General features: G+C 59.0%; 1 protein-coding gene across 18 annotated transcripts in view; it reads right to left on the bottom strand.

The window, feature by feature from the left end:
- LRRFIP1 (LRR binding FLII interacting protein 1) overlaps positions 1-19,830 on the bottom strand; it is a 122,119-nt gene that overhangs the window by 12,965 nt on the left and 89,324 nt on the right. For 13 of the 18 annotated variants that reach the window (XR_009866035.1, XR_009866045.1, XR_009866051.1 and 10 more), the window contains 8 exons: positions 13,469-13,504; positions 12,957-13,082; positions 11,275-11,346; positions 9,707-9,877; positions 7,506-7,598; positions 4,058-4,150; positions 2,992-3,084; positions 1,476-1,611 (listed from right to left, as the gene is read on the bottom strand). Coding sequence is in view for 3 of the 18 variants with exons in the window: in XM_062193868.1 (XP_062049852.1) it covers positions 1,476-1,611; positions 2,992-3,084; positions 4,058-4,150; positions 7,506-7,598; positions 9,707-9,877; positions 11,275-11,346; positions 12,957-13,082; positions 13,469-13,504 (820 nt within the window). In the remaining 15 variants the exon portion in view is untranslated. The remainder of the gene's footprint in view (positions 1-1,475; positions 1,612-2,991; positions 3,085-4,057; positions 4,151-7,505; positions 7,599-9,706; positions 9,878-11,274; positions 11,347-12,956; positions 13,083-13,468; positions 13,505-19,830) is intronic. The other 5 variants (XR_009866074.1, XR_009866100.1, XM_062193869.1 and 2 more) reach the window with 3 other exon arrangements.

Genomic DNA, 19,830 nt, shown 5'->3' with positions numbered 1-19,830 from the left:
GACGCCTTGAAATAGTTCATCCATGGCAAAAAGAAATCCACCTTCCACCACCCCGCCGCTGTCTTCCTGGGAGGGCGTCCCAGGCAGGTGCCCCACCCCGAGCTCCAGGCCCCGAGGGACAGGGAGAGTCCCAGCAGGTGGCAGCGGCTCCTGGCTGCCACCACGACGAGTGAGGGATCATTTCTCGGCCGGAGGGCACAGCACTGCTCACGACGGACAAAGCCCCTGCACGTTGGACACGGTGCCGCTGCAGGTCCAGGCTTGACCATCTACGACCCAGTGAACTGCACACTTAGCCCAGGCAAAACTGGAGAAAATACTGGGATTCTTTGGAGAGTTAGTTTGACTTTACCCTTTAAAAACATCTATTACTGGATATGTTCTGTAGTATTTTTTATATTAAGTAGCTATACCTGTATAAATTAAGAGCAAACGTGTGTATTGGGAAGTTCCCAGTTTTTACTGATGGGACACGTGAACAAAAGCACACAGAGCCCACTCACAAAGCTGCTGCTTCTGATTTGTTCAGCATTCACAATGGCTATAAAGATTTTTTAAATGTGTGTTTGAACCAGAGCAGCATGATCAAACTCCTAGACAGAAATTAATTCATCTTTTTTCAACAACTCTGACACAATTACAAGAGCTGCGTGTTTCCGTGAGGGTTGCAAAGGCAACGCACAACCTCCTTGGGACACGGTCCTGGTCGCTGGGACCTCTATTTCCAAAAATAAAAGGGAGAAATATGTAAAAGCTTCTGAATCACAATTGAAAGTCAGGGGCCCGGGCCTCGCTCCTAGTCTCAGCGTGAAAAGCTGCAAGGCAACTGGTCACAGTCCAAGGCCAAACCCGAAGGCTTATCCCGAAGTCGACGCTTGCGACAAACAAGCTGCCACGTGTGACCAGGTGGGTGCAGCCTGGCTCTCACTGGGAAGGCTCCTCCCGGCACTGACTCCGCCCATCACTGAGGGCCACCCGCCCACCCTGGGCGCTCCTCAACAAGCAGAGGGCGGGGTGCACAGGCACCTCGGGCCTCACACTGCTGCGCACGGGCTGGGCAGGGCGGGCCTGCAGAAACGCCCACTGGCCTTCCCGACGGCCTCTGCTACTGACTTCTGACAGATCTGTGACACAGCAGGCTAGAAAGCCACAGCTGGCACCCGTCTGACCAAGGCTAGAGTCCCCTCCACACTGGCACTGAAGTTCAAGGCTGTCTGCCTGTGTTCCCAGTCTCACTTGGCAGCTTTGAGAAGCAGAAGACGTGTTCTCGAGCCATGGGTGGTGAGCACTACACAGAGACGCATGCCAGAGGGTGCATGGGCGGCCACGTCGCCGGGCGGGGTTACCGTGGGGTGACAGAACATGGCATGCCGTGCGGCTGTTAATGGATCAGTGACAATGACCTCGATGTCACTAACGCATGGAGGGTGGTAGGCTGGTCAGGAAGGTGAGAGGGCCCAGGGCAGCACACTTACCTAGCGCCCCGTCCCCGGCCGACTGGAGGGCACCCGTCTCTTCTTTCGTCACCTTGGTAGGGTGGCCGACGTTATTTGGAGGGTCTGGGGTCTCTCCGTTGGTAGCTGCTTCTGAATTTAGGATGATTCCATGTTTCTGTGGACAGAAACAGCCCTGTTGGTGTGCTCACTCTGAGGCGTCAGCGTAAGGAAACTTGTTCCTAGAGTGGAGGGCACGGCAGACACGGGCGTGCTGGGGCCCACGCGGGCAACCTCTTGTCCACACCATGCCTCAGGGTGACTCCCGCCACGGGGGACTTCTCTCTCACGGGTCCCCACGCAGGACTTCACTGCTGGTGACAAGACCCTCTGGACAGGCATCTCCTCACGGGAGGGGCGACGGGCCCGGGGCTGCCACGGAGCGGACGCCGGGCAGGTCACTAGAAAACCCGCATCGTGTTCTTTAAAGGGAGAGACCCTCAGTATGTGTCCCGAGAGGTGGCTGCGATGGTTGGGACTTTCAGTTGTCCCACGCGTGCTGATGACATGCTGAAACTCAGCCACACGCTGCCCCCAGGCCCCCGCCCACTGCCCAGCACGAGCCCACCACCCCCTGCTGCCACAGCTCTTCCTGGAGCGTGAGGAGTCCCCGGCCTGTACTCACAGCTGGGGGAGCAGCACCACGGCCAGGCCCGGCCCTTCCCTGACACCGCTCACGGCTCCGAGGGCGGCACATGGCTCTGAGGGCGGCACCACGGCCAGGCCCGGCCCTTCCCCGACGCCGCTCACGGCTCCGAGGGCGGCACCACGGCCAGGCCCGGCCCTTCCCTGACGCCGCTCACGGCTCCGAGGGCGGCACCACGGCCAGGCCCGGCCCTTCCCGGACGCCGCTCACGGCTCCGAGGACAGCACCACAGCCAGGCCCGGCCCTTCCCCGACACCGCTCACGGCTCCGAGGGAAGCCTCACGCAGAGTCCTAGCCTTGCATGCTCACCGCCCTGGCCCTGGCTCACAATGCAAGCAGCACACCCTGGGACGCTTCTGCTGACCATTTGGGACTGAGCCCTAGGCCACACCTCTCCTGGCACTAGGGGCACTGCCCACTGGGCGTGCACTGTGCATCCAGCCAACAGCTGAAGATCCCTGGACACGGCCCACACAGGACACAGACCCTTCCTCCTCCAGTATGGCCTGGGTCTGGCCCCCACCACTTACCCAAGATGCTATTCAGCTGCAGACGCCCTTAAACGAGGCTTTAACACACACACAAATCCCTGACCCTGAGAATTACTAATGAGCACGAGGAGAAAGTGCAGGTAATCTCACGAAAAGTCCCTGGGAATCAGGGCTGTTCTCAAGATTGGCTGAAGGCCATGGGCACCCCTGCTAAACGCACTCTTACGGCACCAGCCCTATCCCTGGCCCCTGACCTAGGCTTTGCATCTGACAGAACTCCCATCAGTGCCGTGCGCCTGACGTGAGCGCACGGCGTCTTTCCCGGAACCTGGCGCTTCCTCAGGGGACTTCGGCTCCGTACCTTCAGCGCCTCTTTGAGCGTGACTACTTCTTCTCTAAGGTCATCTCGTTCGCTCCTTACGGAGTCAAAGAACTCTTTCTGTCTCTCTAGTGCCTGAGCGGGCGGCAGAAGTGAGAGAGAGAGAACGTTCGCACAGGTGAGCAGGTGGCTGGGAGGCGGCTCCGGCCGCGGCACTAGCAGACTCCGGAGCGCACGCACGGGTTCAGCTCTCCGAGCTCATGCCACACAGGCGCCGTGCCCGCTCCCACGCGCTCGAGCACGCCAGCGCCCCGCCTCTTCCCCTAGCTTCACGTGCGGGCTCACAGCACGGTGTCAGGGTGTCCACACAAGCAGCACATGCACCCACTTAACCGAGGGAACAGCAGGGACGGGAGCGATGCATGAGAACCCCCAGGGACAACTGGTTTAGCAATCGGAAGCTGTTTACACCTGGATGCTCGGTGCTGTCACAGGTAAACTTCCGTGCTCCCAGTAAGCACGCGCACCCTCGCTCCTCGGCGTGGGCCAGCTAAGCAGGAACCTGCTGTGACCGTGACGTGACCAGCCGAAGCCCCACCTGCAAACTCCAGGACCCCTGGCAGGAGCCGCTAGTTTTTGGAAAACTGTCAGTCATTCTGTGGGTTCCTTCCTTCCTGTTCTTCCCTCCTGCACGGACGTGGGTTGCCTCTCGCTGCTTGTGCAGGGAGAGGGGTCTGGGGAGACCCTGACTGGGGAGAGTCCTCGGCAGGGGGCGGGGGGAATCCACAGGGCATAGCCTCTGCGGCCGTGCAGCTTCCTCCAACCCTTTCAAGAAACACACCCAGGCAGCCCTGGGCAGGGAAGGGCGGGAAGTGGAACCCTGGACCCCACAGACCTGCGCGGGCAGAGGGGCAGCTACGGCCACACAGGCAGAAGCCCCGGGGCGGAAGTCAGCGTCAAGGTCTAGGTTAGAGCAATCTGGGTGTGTCCACTCCTTGTTAGTCGGGCGGCACGTGGGGGTTCATGCGGCCCCATGCAAGCGTTTGCGCCAAGCCCGGGCTCTTGCTAGGCAGCCCGCCCGTCTGAATCAAAGGCTCGTGAGTCCTACCCCTATCTTTTTGTCTTTCCACTCTATCGTTTCCTGAAGGTCAGAAATCTCCCTGAGAGAACTCGCCTGTTTCTGCTGCAGCTGTCGGATCTCCTGAGGGAAGGAACAGAGAGCGAGCAGGTGAAGGGTTAAGCAGGAAGAGACCCCGGAGCGCCTCCCCCACCGCGACCTCGACCTCGGGCTGCCGCCAGCACCTGGGGTCCTTTCCTCCCAGAGCGTTTTTCCCTTTTCTTTTTTTTTTTTTCTTTTTTTGACAGGCAGAGTGGACAGTGAGAGAGACAGGGAGAAAGGTCTTCCTTTGCCGCTGGTTCACCCCCCAATGGCCGCTGTGGCTGGCGCGCTGTGGCCAGCACACCACGCTGATCCGAAGCCAGGAGCCAGGTGCTTCTCCTGGTCTCCCATGGGGTGCAGGGCCCAAGCACTTGGGCCATCCTCCACTGCCCTCCCGGGCCGCAGCAGAAAGCTGGACTGGAAGAGGGGCAACCGGGACAGAATCCGGCGCCCCAACCGGGACTAGAACCTGGTGTGCTGGCGCTGTAGGTGGAGGATTAGCCTAGTGAGCCGCGGTGCTGGCTTCCCTTTTCCACTCCTGAAGAGAACGAGCCCGGGTGACAGTCTCTCCTAAAGGTGCCTGTGTGGGCCGTGAATGAGCGACGAATCAAAAGCCAGCCCTGATCGGCATCCTGCTGCCACTGTACTAACCGGCCACAGGTGCAGTGGCTAAACACACCGGCCACTTACTCGCTCACAGTTCTGGAAGGCGGCCGTTGGCTGGGAGTCTCAGGGTTAAGAATCAGTGCTGTCTGCAGGCTCCGGGGCCCCAAGTTCCGGCCCTTCCCAGCCTCGAGAACCCGCCCACGTCACCCCAACCCCACCGCCGTGCTGCCACCTTGCCTACCTCTGCCATTCCCACTGCCCTCCCTCACGATTCCACGGGCCACCCAGGTGAGCCAGGACGATCTCCCCGCCCCAGGGCCCTGAGTTCGTTCCTATCCACACAGTCCCCTTTCCCCCAGGGATAACACATTCCCGTCCGTCCTGCACCGGGAGCTTCCCTGGGGAGTCAGCCAGAGTGCGCCTTTTTAAGCAGACCGCTGACTTCAGCCATTGCTACAGACTGAGCTGCGTTCCCCCAGGTTCACGTGGACTCCCCGATCTGCGCTGTGTTCCCCAGGTTCACGTGGACTCCCCGATCTGCGCTGCGTTCCCCCAGGTTCACGGGGACTCCCCGATCTGAGCTGTTCCCCAGGTTCACGTGGACTCCCCGATCTGCGCTGCGTTCCCCCAGGTTCACGTGGACTCCCCGATCTGAGCTGTGTTCCCCGAGGTTCACGTGGACTCCCCGATCTGAGCTGTTCCCCCAGGTTCACGTGGACTCCCCGATCTGCGCTGTTCCCCCAGGTTCACGTGGACTCCCCGATCTGCGCTGTTCCCCCAGGTTCACGGGGACTCCCCGATCTGAGCTGTTCCCCCAGGTTCACGGGGACTCCCCGATCTGAGCTGTGTTCCCCGAGGTTCACGTGGACTCCCCGATCTGAGCTGTGTTCCCCGAGGTTCACGTGGACTCCCCGATCTGAGCTGTGTTCCCCCAGGTTCACGTGGACTCCCCGATCTGAGCTGTTCCCCCAGGTTCACGGGGACTCCCCGATCTGAGCTGTTCCCCAGGTTCACGTGGACTCCCCGATCTGAGCTGCGTTCCCCGAGGTTCACGTGGACTCCCCGATCTGAGCTGTGTTCCCCGAGGTTCACGTGGACTCCCCGATCTGAGCTGTGTTCCCCCAGGTTCACGTGGACTCCCCGATCTGAGCTGTGTTCCCCCAGGTTCACGTGGACTCCCCGATCTGCGCTGCTCCCCCAGGTTCACGTGGACTCCCCGATCTGAGCTGTGTTCCCCGAGGTTCACGTGGACTCCCCGATCTGAGCTGTGTTCCCCCAGGTTCACGTGGACTCCCCGATCTGAGCTGTGTTCCCCCAGGTTCACGTGGACTCCCCGATCTGCGCTGTTCCCCCAGGTTCACGTGGACTCCCCGATCTGCGCTGCTCCCCCAGGTTCACGTGGACTCCCCGATCTGAGCTGTGTTCCCCGAGGTTCACGTGGACTCCCCGATCTGAGCTGTGTTCCCCCAGGTTCACGTGGACTCCCCGATCTGAGCTGTTCCCCCAGGTTCACGTGGACTCCCCGATCTGCGCTGTTCCCCCAGGTTCACGTGGACTCCCCGATCTGAGCTGTGTTCCCCGAGGTTCACGTGGACTCCCCGATCTGAGCTGTGTTCCCCGAGGTTCACGTGGACTCCCCGATCTGAGCTGTGTTCCCCGAGGTTCACGTGGACTCCCCGATCTGAGCTGTGTTCCCCGAGGTTCACGTGGACTCCCCGATCTGAGCTGTTCCCCAGGTTCACGTGGACTCCCCGATCTGAGCTGTTCCCCAGGTTCACGTGGACTCCCCGATCTGAGCTGTTCCCCCAGGTTCACGGGGACTCCCCGATCTGAGCTGTTCCCCCAGGTTCACGGGGACTCCCCGATCTGAGCTGTGTTCCCCCAGGTTCACGGGGACTCCCCGATCTGCGCTGTTCCCCCAGGTTCACGGGGACTCCCCGATCTGAGCTGTTCCCCAGGTTCACGTGGACTCCCCGATCTGCGCTGTTCCCCCAGGTTCACGGGGACTCCCCGATCTGAGCTGTTCCCCAGGTTCACGTGGACTCCCTGATCTGAGCTGTTCCCCCAGGTTCACGTGGACTCCCTGATCTGCGCTGTTCCCCCAGGTTCACGGGGACTCCCCGATCTGAGCTGTGTTCCCCCAGGTTCACGGGGACTCCCCGATCTGAGCTGTGTTCCCCCAGGTTCACGTGGACTCCCCGATCTGAGCTGTTCCCCAGGTTCACGTGGACTCCCCGATCTGAGCTGTGTTCCCCGAGGTTCACGTGGACTCCCCGATCTGAGCTGTGTTCCCCCAGGTTCACGTGGACTCCCCGATCTGAGCTGTGTTCCCCGAGGTTCACGTGGACTCCCCGATCTGAGCTGTTCCCCCAGGTTCACGTGGACTCCCCGATCTGAGCTGTTCCCCAGGTTCACGTGGACTCCCCGATCTGAGCTGTTCCCCAGGTTCACGTGGACTCCCCGATCTGCGCTGTTCCCCCAGGTTCACGTGGACTCCCCGATCTGCGCTGTGTTCCCCCAGGTTCACGTGGACTCCCCGATCTGAGCTGTTCCCCAGGTTCATGGGGAATCCCCATCCACACTGTGACCATGCTGGGAGGCAATCCAGGTTAGACAAGGTTGGAAGGAAGGGTGGGGCCCTGATCCCACAGCATTAGCATCCCTACTGGGAGGCCCCTGCCACAGAAACCAGGCCTCCCTGGAGACCTCCGGTCTGTTAGAGCCGGCCGTGTGTGTGGTGTTGCCAGCCTCACGCTGGGACAGACCTCCGAGCTCGGGGCCAGCGGCCTACCTCCAGCATCTCTTCTCTCTGCCTCAGCGCCTCCTTCACGTCGGCAAACTGGAACTGCAGGACGCTGTGGGCGTGCTTCTCCCGCTCGAACTCCTGGAGAGGAGGGAACAGCACCGAGCTGCAGGCCGCCACGCTTCCCGGGCCACACAGCAAGCGCGCTCGGGAGGGGGTGGCAAGCCAAGAGCCGGCAGTCTGGGGTCCCCCTGGGGGCTCAGCATGGGGCTCTCTCTCCTGCTGCGTCACAGTGGCAACCTCTCTGCTGATGCTCTGGGACCCAGCTGACTTCTGGCAGCTCGGGGGGCCGCAGGGAAAGCCCCCCCTGGATGGGGGCCGGTTGAGAAGGGACTTGGCCTTGGCTCCAGCCGGCCCTGTGGTCTCCCAGCAGTGCTGGGGCCGCCCTGTTGGCCTTGGGCCCTGTTCCACCACCACCACTCCGGTCCTCTGGAGTCAGACTTGGGGTTCCCGCCCTCCGGACGACACCTACGTGAAGGCACCCTCCCACCCAGGCTGGGCTCCATACGGCCCCGTGTGGCCCCCGGAAGGTCCCTCCTCTCTCAGAGTGCGGCCGTCAGGAACTCTGGACAAAATTCCTCTCCAGTCTCTCGGTCCTGAAGCTGCACAGGAGGCCGAGCACTGCTCATGGCGGCTTGGCTCCTGACCCTCGGGATGGAGGGGATTTTGCCAGTGTTTTCTTAACAGGACGGTGACACACACGAAGCTTTCTGTTGATGTCAGCATCTCTAAAAACTAGGGACAATATTCTAAGGTTTCACAAACTAATTAAATTTTTAAAATATGAAAAACCAGTGCTCTTTGCTCCATAATACCCACAGATCATTGCCAAACCAGATTGTTTTTAATTTCAACGAACATTTGCTTCATACTGATCTCATTAACAACAAATTAATTCCAGTTGCTCTTAATGAAAGCTGCAATAAGGCTGTAGCCTCCTCTGAGCTTAATAAAGATGTCTGAACCATGTATTTTCCCAATCAGCAGAAAATAAAGGAAATGTAATTTTTAAAAAAGATTTATTTTATTTATTTGAAAGACAGAGTTGCAGAGAGAGGTAGCGACAGAGAGAGAGAGAGAGGTCTTCCATCTGCTGGTTCATTCCTCAGATGGCCACAACGGCTGGAGCTGCGTCGATCAGGAGCCAGGAGCTTCCTCCAGGTCTCCCATGCAGGTGCAGGGACCCAAGGACTTGGGCCATCTTCCACTGCTTTCCCAGGCCAAGCAGAGAGCTGGTTTGGAAGAGGAGAAGCCAGGACTAGAACCAGAGCCCATATGGGATGCTGGTGCTGTAGGCTAGTGTTTTAACCTGCTGCACCATGGCACTGGCCCCGGAAATGTAATATTTTAAAAAGCTTTATTAGTTACGATCATGGTATTAAGAAATAATAAGGGGCTGGCACTGTGGCACAGTGGTAAAGCTGCCACCTGCCGGGCTGGCATGCCATATGGGAGCTGGTTTGAGTCCTGGCTGCTCCTTTTCTGATCCAGCTCTCTGCTGTGGCCTGGGAAAGCAGTGGAAGATGGCCTAAGTCCCTGGGCCCCTGAACCCACATGGGAGACATGGAAGAAGCTCCTGGCTTCGGATTGGCACAGCTCCGGCCGCTGCTGCCAACTGGGGAGTGAATCAGCAGATGGACGACCTCTCTCTCTCTCTCTCTGCCTCTCCTTCTCTCTGTGTAACTCTGACTTTCAAATAAATAAACAAATCTTTTAAAAAAGAGAGAGATAATGAAAGTGGGGAATGCGTATGAACTAGACCGTGGTGACGCGTGTGTGCCTTCCCCAGGCACCTGGTTCTTCCAGACAGTGTGTTCACGGCGATGATTTCCGCGCACACGTAAAACGCTGCAGTTCTCCAGGAGAACCATCTCTGCCTCCCGTGTCAAAATCACGCATTTCAACCTGTCAAGGCGCTGAGCAAAGAGCCTGGCATTCCTCCTCTGAGGGGCTTACACTTGCTGGACAAGTGGAGAACACGTGTGTGCGTGCGTGCACGTGTGTACACGTTTGTGCACGTGTGAAGTTTTGGAGACTCCTCGTGTGTGGATTTCAATTTTCCTGGCTCCAAGACAAACCCATCTTTCCTTTCTATTTCCCCTGAACTCAGCGTGCCCGAGGGCGCTCCACGGCTACACCGACACCAGGGGGAGCCGCCGGCCGGCCCGCCCGGCCACGGCGGGGCTCACTTTGCTCTTCTCCTCGTACTGCCGCCGGGACTCGGCCAGCTCCTCCTCGAGCTCCAGCAGCAAGTCTTTGAGGGTGTCGACCTGGTACATGAAGTTCGTCTTCTCGTTGTCCAGCTGCGCGTTGGACACCATGGCCTTCCTGTACTTCTCTTCCGCCTCTGCCAGGGAGTCCTGCAGGGAACAGCGAAGTAAAGATCAGTGTGGAGCTGGGGGGAGCAGGGCCGGGGCAGCGCAGCCCAGAGGGCCTCGTTCCCCAGAGCAAGCGAACGCAGAAAGCAGCGCCCGGCGGGGGCCCCCTTCCAACTCATCAGCTTCTCACTGTTGGCTGCGTGCGGGGGTGAAAGTAATTCAGAATGAGCGGGGTCTGGGCTCCAGGGTTCCGGACAATCTCCCCCTGCAGCGTGGCAGGGCTGTCGGCAGATTTCCGGAGTCACCGCCCAGGATGAGACCCGGAGAGAGCCAGTGGGCGACGGCTGATGCAGGTGAACTCCTGCCCCTCTCAACAAGCCGCTGCGGCCGACCTGCCGTGGCTTACGAGCCGGGAAGAGATTACGCTGCAGATTTCTGACCTACAGGAAAGCTAAGCAAGCCACACAGCTCCCACTGGGCGGGTCCTGCACGGCCACAGGCCACTGCTGTGAAAGGACAGCCCAGCGGGTCCTGAAACACACGCACGGCAGTGCCCTAGGGTGGTTCACAGCCCGGCAGGTCCCAGAGCAGCACTCGGGGGCTAGGGCGGCCAGCGTCCTGGTACAAACTGCCCAGAGCTACGTCGGGTGGTCGGGGCCTCGGGTACGAGGAGGAGCCAGCATGGAGGCACTTGCCAAGCAGAGTGACAATTCCCGGTGGGACCAGTGGTTCCCAAGGGGTTCCACGGCCCCCTTTGCGCCTGAATGGGAGGTCAGGTAAAAGCCGTGATTACCTCCCTGTCAAGAGAGGTGACAAATAGTGACCCAAGCCACCTCCTCTGCTTGGTGCCCTCCGGTACTGAACTCAGACCGCCTCTCTGGGGGTCTGGGGGACGGGGAAGGAAGTGACCCACGCGTGCTGCAGGTGCCAAGGGACACAGCCGCCCAGTACTCTGCCCCATCAAGGAACGGGGTGCTGCATTCCCGGTCGGCACAGGGAAGCAGCTCTCGCCCCCAGAGCAGGGTGCGTGCGCCCAGGGGAACCCACAGTAACCACGTTCAGATGCTGCTCTGTTGGCATGGTGGCCTGCCTTTGTGGGAGACGGCGGCTGTGTGAGAAGCCAGCCAGCCAAGAATACCTGTACGTAACCACCGTACACACAGGAAGGGCACAATGAGGGTCTGGTGTTCAGGCTGGGAAGGGCGGTGAGCACAGGACATGCACCAGGGAGCGTTAGTAACGGTTCCTAGCGGGGAGCTGCGGTTTTCCAGCCCGGGTTCAGAACTGCAGCCAGGAAAACACTGAGCGGCACCGCGGCACCGTGGGCTCCTGTGCGACCGGAGCCTCTTCAGGGCCCGCGTGTGCGTCCCCTGTGCTCCGCCGGGTCTTCTGAGAGTTAAGCCGGGTTAGTGCCACTGCCCACACCTCCACACTGGTACCTTCATCTCTTTCAAGCCCTGCATGTATTTGCCTTCTACGTCCTGAATCTGGTCCTTTAACTCATTGAGCTCCTGGGAAAACAGTACAAAAAGGCAAAGGATGTCTGGGGGAGAGGTGGACGGAGCACACACGTGCACACACGCACACACGTGCACACACACGCACACACGTGCACACACGCAGCACACCGATGCACGCACACACATGCACACACGCACACACACGCACACACATGCACACACGCAGACGCACACATGCAACACACTGATGCACGCACACGCACACACTTCTGGGTGGTTTCTGTTATTTGGGTCGTCTGAGTACTCATTTTCTTTTATTAAATGCTAAGAGAAAATAAGATGCATTTCACTAGAACAAAGAATAGGAAAGGTGCACCTCGTGATACACAATTTTATAAAGTCTAGCTACATCCTGCATGATTTTACCATTTTTAAAAACCTAGCAAGAGCCTCTGAAAATGGGTGCCAGGTGTTTCACTCGTGGGTAGCCGCTCCTTGAAGCACTCTGGACTTCCTGCTCTGTGCAAGGCGCAGCACCAGGCCAGGGCAGCCATCAGCAGAGCCGCGGCCCTGCAGCCCCCGAGCTCCGTCTGCCCCTCGTCCGTCTCGGTCACCACCAATCCTGGTGCCCGAGCTGGACGCCCACAGTGCTCTCTGAGCACACGAAGGGCACGCACAACCCCGGAGCAGAGACGGACGACGCACTCTGCCTCCCGGTAGGAGAGGGACGACAGACAGGGTGCTGGGGCTGCAGGAGGTGGGAAAGCACGGAGGGCCCCGGCACCGGGCGCTCTGGGAAGGGCGCTCAGTGAGCCATCCCTCTGGCTTCTCAGCCTCATGGGACACAGGAGCTGACGGCGTCGTCACGGTGCCCCAGCCCGGCCTCAGCAGGTGCTTTCATCTGTTCTCTCCCATCCTGGGCAGGTGCCACCCAGCTGCTCAGACCCCACCACTGGGTGTCTGAAGTTCTAGAAAACTCCAGCAGTGAAGCCAGTGGGACTCCTTTCAGCACCCCGTCCTGGCTCGGCCCTCAGGAGGACACTGGCACCTGGTCTCAGAGTCCCTCCGGCCCGCCCTGCTTGCAGGTGCACTGTCCCTAAGTCACTCTCACAGTCGGAGCTGTGCCGTTTCCCGCGCACACACAGGGGCCGTGACCGAGTGCCCGGCACCATCCTGGGTACCGAGGATGTAACCCAGGAGGACCAGCTCTGCTGGGAGAGAAACAGAAAACCAGCGCCCGACGGGGACGTCTACTAAAGGCACGATACGAGAGAGGACAGGATGCCCTCTGGGCCCAAGGCGAGGACACACAGACGGCAAGGCCCTGTCGAAGCACTTGGTAGGGTCAGGAACAGGAAGTAATCCCACGTCGAAGACGTTTTCCCAAATGTGGACTGGATGTCTACACACGCTGGGCATACAGGGAAGGCTGAGTGATCAGCGCCAGTGGGGAAGGCACGGGCACTGAGCGGGCGGACAGGGTGCCGTGTCCTCCCTGCTGGGCTGGGCTAATCTCGGTGTCACGGGAACACCCTGTTTTAGGGGAGGCAGGCGAGACAGCACGGAGGAGAAAGATCCGGGCTTTATGGACTAGATCTTTTCTTGGAGAACCGATTTTCACACAAGGCTCTTTTGCGTTGTAAGCGAGTATAGTGTCTTACCTTAATTTCCCTAATGGAGGCCTCGGTGTCGAGGGAGATGGAGGTGTCTCCGCTTCCTCTCCGGGAGGACGTCCCGCCCAGGGAGGCCAGCGTGGCTGTGGACAATCCCGGCATGTTCCGGGATCCCTGGAATGTCGTGAGGAACAAGTGTGACTTCAGGGAAAATCAAATTACCAGGAGTCGAATGGTGCCCTGTCTTCGCTCTGATTCAGTTCCCACGGGGTCTCCCAGGGCCCACGGACGGCAGTAAGGACAGTCTCCTGGAGGCCCCTCGTGGACGCGCTGGGGTTTGTGGGGAGTAACCTGAAGCTCCGTGGCCGGGCCCGTGGTAGAAGCCTCGTCCACAGGAGTCCACACACAACCTGGACGTGAATCCCCCGGGGACCGCTCAGGGGCTGAGATATCACGCTCCCCGTCCCAGGCGCTCATAGAAGGGTCTGGTCCCTTCCGCCCGTAACCCGGGGCCCTGCAGGTCTACGGTGGGATCCCACAGGGCACACAGAAATCCCTACCTTCTCAGCAAAATCCTTTTCTGGTCTCTCTTCAACCTGCAGAGGGAAAGGACACATCTTAAATACGTAAGAGCACTTCACTGACTGCGCATGACGGGAAGAATAAAACAGTAGCTTCCTTCGTAGTTAAGAAACTGAAATGTGGGACTCCGTGAGTCTGGCTTTTCCCATCTTTCCCACGTGGTGTCTCCCTGAATCCCGCTCCTCATCTCAGTGGGACCCCGGGCGGCCTATGGAGCTCTGAGGAGGGTGTGTGTGGGCGCTGAACCCCGAGAGGGACCCCTGGACTTGAGGACCAGACGCCGTGGCCAGCAGCACGTTTGCTCCTCCTCCGGTCAGCCCCCAGTGAGGGCCACGTTTCTTTCTGTCCCTCTGCTCCCTGAGCCACTGAGGGCTTCACGGGTTGAGTTTGTCCCCGACTCCCTGGGAGCAGCTGGCGACAGTCCGGCTTCCCTTCATGCCTTAGCCGACTCCTGCAGCTCAGACGCTCACCGTTCTCCAGGGAACCATCAAAGACCCGTGCGGCCACGCAGGCCGCTTCTCAGTCCAGCAGGCCTGGGAGTGGCCTGGGACGCCACCATCACCCTCGTGTGCTCACATGGCAGACGGCTCAGGCTGTGCTCTGAGCAATCCTGACCCCACTCTGTCACGACACGTAAGCCGGGTGACGCTCACGGTCTGACCGTAAGGACAGTGATTTTCAACAACCACTTCCCGTCTTCTCCCCACCCTGAGTCTGTGCTGGGCCAGATGGCCACGTCCTCCCGCCCCGGCATCCCTCAGCCTTGCCACCCTCCTCCTGCTTCCAAAGTCCTCAAGTCTTCAGCTTCCTCTCCAAGGACAAGACACCTACAGCAAGTGTTAGGATGACACAACACAGCTGCAGCTCATCAGCCGACCGGGGAGAACAAATGGAACCTCCCACAATGCTGCACCAGTACAGGAACAGGCAAATCCCCAAACCAGCTTTAGCTCAGGACGCCAAGATCCAGGGCCTTCCGCTCAGCAGCTCCGAGTGCAACCCCGGGTCTGGTGCCCAAACCCACCACGTGGTCTCTGGCCTGCCCCACACTCAAGTCTTCAGCATGAACTTCCTGCTCTCATCTAAGTGTGCTAAACCGGCAGAGAGACCACAGCCTCCAGGCATGAGGGGCGGCCCCTAGGGCGGGCGGGCTTGGCCTCACTCCCTGGTCTGTCCTAAGCCCTTGGATGGATGAGGGCGTTGACCCTGGTGTTCTGCCTGGGGCAGCACCTGCTTTCCACGGGGCCACGGGCCCTGGGTCTCACGTGGCTCTCCTGCATTCCTTGGAGCCTGTGAAGCCGGCTCCCTCTCTCCAGCTGGACCACACCAGCTCCTGTTTGCTAACGTGCCCTGCACGTACTGCAGGTGGAGAGGGCATGGCACACCACGCCTCCTGGGAGGGAGCCCGAAGCCTGGCTGCTGGCAGGCGGCGGGAGCCCCGGGCACATTTCCTCCCACCCCCGCCTTCTGCCAATCAGGTAACTGCTCCCGGGAGTGGCCCAGGCCCACCTGGAGAGCTACCCTAGCTACGTGATCCTCAAGCTGAGCGGAGAGGCATATTGGCACCAGTGTCGCCCTGATTTGGTTACGCCCCTTCAGCCTGCCCTTTAAAACCGTACGGGGTTGTTAATAAAGCAGATGTGCTCACCAAAGTCTGTCCCCGGTGCTTCTCGTGGAAGAACACCATCGCCCACTGTCCCCGACGGCGCGGCCTCGCAGGACGAGTCCGCACTAACGTGTGCTTAGGATGTGTGAAAATGCACGTCCGGTACCGTGCCACACCCGCCTAACTGCACATTTTGGGCACTGAGGCAGCCCCGGCCGGCCCCACTCCAGGTTCCGAGTCTGACAACAACCTGAGCGTCTCGAGTGCGGTTCTTCCCTCCATTTGGGAATAAAAATATTCCTGAAACATTTCTCAAATTAAAACTTCAGGGCCGGCATTGTGGTGCAGTGGGTGGAGCTGCCGCCTGCAGTGCCGGCATCCCATGTGGACACCAGTTCAAGTCCCGGCTGCTTTACTTCTGATCCAGGTCCTGCTATGGCCTGGGAGAGCAGCAGCAGATGGCCCAAGTGCTTGGGCCCCTGCACCCATGTGGGAGACCTGGGAGAAGCTCCTGGCTTCTGGCTTCAGATCGGCCCAGCTTTGGCCGTTGCAGCCACTTGGGGAGTGAACCAGCAGCTAGAAGATTCTCTCTCTCTCTCTGCTTCTGTCTTTCTGTAACTCTGCCTTTCAAATAATAAATAAATAAATCTTTAAAAGAAATTTCATGTCTCAGAAAATGCACACTGAGCCAGTCTTTACATATTAAATTCCATTTTGTTTGTTTCTTGAGAGGGACATGCGAGTGTCTGTGTCAGCTTTTCTTAAGTATAAGGAGTCCTAGGAGGGGCTGGGGCCTGGGCAGTGGGTCAGGCCGAGAGAGGCTGTCGGGCAGCTAGACCCCGCTCACAGAGCACCCTGAAACAGTCCCTGAAACACGGGGACAGGTGAGCAAGCCTAAATTTGACAGAAATTGCTAAATTTTATTTCTGAAAATAACAGAGAAATTGAACACAAGAAAGGATTGTTGAACACTGTAAGGGTTGCTACAGGCCTGGTATTGGGACCACTGTGGCAGGGAAGCCACCAGAGGGGGCTGTGGAGCACGGCAAGACCCAAGGGATGTCACGGCTGCCACCGGCCGGAGAGGGTTCTGGTCCCTACCAGCCTGGGACCTGCAGCAGGGCCACCGGACTCTGTGAACATTGTCTCCACCACGGACCAGTGAGGGGCGAGCCAGCAGACCCTAACACTGACATGGGACAGGCCACCAGACTCTGCGAATTGTCCCCGCCACGGACCAGCATGGGGTGAGCCAGCAGACCCTAATGCTGACGCGGGACAGGCCACCAGACTCTGCGAATTGTCCCCACCACAGACCAGCATGGGGTGAGCCAGCAGACCCTAACGCTGACGTGGGACAGGCCACCAGACTCTGTGAATTGTCCCCACCACAGACCAGCATGGGGTGAGCCAGCAGACCCTAACGCTGACGCGGGACAGGCCACCAGACTCTGCGAATTGTCCCCACCATGGACCAGTGAGGGGTGAGCCAGCAGAGCCTAATGCTGACGCGGGACAGGCCACCAGACTCTGTGAATTGTTTCCACCACGGACCAGCATGGGGTGAGCCAGCAGACCCTAACGCTGACGCAGGACAGGCCACCAGACTCTGTGATTATTGTCCCCACCACGGACCAGCATGGGGTGAGCCAGCAGACCCTAACACTGATGCGGGACAGGCCACCAGACTCTGTGAATTGTCCCCACCACGGACCAGCATGGGGTGAGCCAGCAGACCCTAACGCTGACGCGGGACAGGCTACCAGACTCTGCGAATTGTCCCCGCCACGGACCAGCATGGGGTGAGCCAGCAGACCCTAACGCTGACGCGGGACAGCCACCAGACTCTGTGAATTGTCCCCACCACGGACCAGCATGGGGCGAGCCAGCAGACCCTAACGCTGACGCGGGACAGCCACCAGACTCTGTGATTATTGTCCCCACCACGGACCAGCATGGGGCGAGCCAGCAGACCCTAACGCTGACGCGGGACAGGCCACCAGACTCTGTGATTATTGTCCCCACCACGGACCAGCATGGGGTGAGCCAGCAGACCCTAATGCTGACGTGGGACAGGCCACCAGACTCTGCGAATTGTCCCCACCACAGACCAGCATGGGGTGAGCCAGCAGACCCTAACGCTGACGCGGGACAGCCACCAGACTCTGTGAACACCGTCCCTCCCTGTGGGGCGGACAGAGCACCACATATCCTGCAGACTGTTGGTTTTAATTCTTTTTCTGAGCAAACATTCTAGGTGTGTGTGACGAATTCATACAAGACAATGGGCATATAAAACATGTCTATCACAAAGGCACCATTTAAAACTGACAGGAAGTAGTCACTTCTAAAAAACATCTATGGAAATTTAGTTCAAGGCCACTCTGTCACAGGCAAAGGCTTATAGCAGCTTCTCAGGGCCCGGGGGAGGGGGTTACATGCCATTTGGGATGCACACATCTCGGATCAAAGTGCCTGGTTCCCATCCCAGCTACTCCACGCTTCTGTCCCAGCTCCCTGCTAATGTACCTAGGAGGCAGCCATGATGGCCCTAACCACCCATGGCAGAGACCCAGATGGCATGCCTGGCTCCTGGCTTTGATCTGGCCTAACTAGCTGTTGTGGGCATTTGGGGAATGAACCAGTGGATGGACCATCTCTGTCATCCTGACTTTCTTTCTTTCTTTCTTTCTTTTTTTTTAATTTGACAGATTGAGTTATAGACAGTGAGAGAGAGAGACAGAGAGAAAGGACTTTCTTCTGTTGGTTCACTCCCCAAATGGCGGCCACAGCCGGCACGCAGCTGGTGCTGCACCTATCCGAAGCCAGGAGCCAGGTGCTTCTTCCCCGTTTCCCATGCAGGTGCAGGGGCCCAAGCACTTGGGCCATCCTTCACTGCCTTCCCGGACCACAGCAGAGAGCTGGACTGGAAGAGGAGCAGCTGGGACTAGAACCCGGCGCCCATATGGGATGCCGGTGCCACAGGCAGAGGATTAACCAAGTGAGCCACGGTGCCAGCCCTGTCATCTTGACTTTCAAATAAATGATCTTGAAGATGCTTCAGTACGGTACTAATTGCAACCCTCCGGCGAGGTGCCCTAGCGTTTCCCACCTGGAGTTCCGCAGATACGACATCTGGGGAGGTTTAAAACGCCAGGTGTCTCCCTCACCACCTGCAGGTCCAGAGGGTGCAGTGTGTGGGAGCCTGGCAGGGCCAGGCACGGGGAGTCCTTTCCTCACGGTGTCCCCGACTCTGCACCAAGCAGGAAACTTGCTCACCAGGCAATGTCACGGCACAGCCCCTCCCAGCCACGACTGGAAACAGCGGACGCTGCTCAGAGAACACTGTTCGAGGGGCCATTCTCCTTCAGATTCCAATGACAGAAAAATCTCTCACCATAGTGGCAGCTTTGGGTTTTAAGTCCAATCTTAGACACGATTCTGAACAACTTATCCAAGAACGCTTTTAAACTTTGTTTTACTTTTTTATTTATTTGAAAGGCAGAGTTACAGAGGAGGAGGAGGGAAGGAGACAGAGAGAGACAGAGAGAGATATCTTCCATATACTGGTTCACTCTGCAAATGGCCTCAATGGCCAGGACTATACCAGGCCACAGCCAGGAGCTTCTTCCAGGTCTCCCATGCGGGTGCAGGGGCCCAAGGACTTGGGCCATCCTCTACTGCTTTTCCAGGCCATGGCAGAGAGCTGGATCAGAAGTGGAGCAGCTGGGTCTTGAACCAGCGCCTATATTGGATGCTGGCATTGCAGGCGGCAGCTTTACCCGCTAAGCCACAGCACCAGGCCCCCATGAACTCTTATATTCACAATTTGAGACTCGTGTTCCCACCTGGCCCTGCCTCCTCGTGTAACACACAGCACCAGGCACAATGGTCTCTTGTTTCTCTGCTTCAAGCTGGCAGAGATTTGAGCTCGCCACGCAGGAATTCCCACGGTGACACAAGGACCTTGGCTGCACTTAGGACATTCCTGCCAGGTGCCGCATACCTGTGGTGGCTCCCCTGGGTGGATCTGAGAACTGGCAACGGCTCACAAGTGTTGGTTTTCCTGGGCAGAGCCGCTCTGCTGGGGTGTGGCTCCCTCCATGCACCTGCTTGCGGCTGGCACTGCCACAGTTAACACTGCGTGTGGCCATGACCCTCGGCCCAGTGTGTGTGTCCTGTGAGCACAGGGACGGTCTGCGTTTGCTCACACAGTCCCCGTGCATGGAATACTCTAGGTGCTCAATAAACAAGGCCGGGATGAATGAGTGAGCCACCGCCCCCTCGGGGAGAAGATTCCGGACGTACTGGAGAAGAACACGCAGCTCATCTGCAGGACAGGGGAGGGCGCCAGCGAGGCGGCCCAGTCTCAGGTCCTCGCTGTGCTCTGGGGAGCAGCCGGGGCTGGGGGAGCTTTAGGTCTTGACCTCGGTGGTGCTCTTTGGACGGGAAGACATGTTTGTTTTCTCAGCGTGGGATGGACAAGCTACGGTTTCCTTCACCCTGGTTCCTTGTGCTCCGTGCCAGCACCTTTGCGACACAGCTTCCTCCCTAACGCACGGGAGACAAGCTCTCCGAGAATGTCCGGCTTTCAAACCAGCACAGGGCTCCCCGCAGAGCCTCAACTCCTGCCTTCCTCCCCCAGGAGACCCTGTCCTCTGTCCCCCAGCGGGGACCCCAGATGAAGTAGCCAGGCCAGGGATCATTTCCCAGGAGCCACTGCGGCCGCAACAG

The sequence above is a fragment of the Lepus europaeus genome, chromosome 1 (genome assembly GCF_033115175.1).
Source record: "Lepus europaeus isolate LE1 chromosome 1, mLepTim1.pri, whole genome shotgun sequence".
Taxonomy (NCBI): Eukaryota; Metazoa; Chordata; class Mammalia; order Lagomorpha; family Leporidae; genus Lepus; species Lepus europaeus.
Note: the sequence above shows the minus strand (reverse complement) of the source record. Positions and strands in the feature narration are given on the sequence as shown.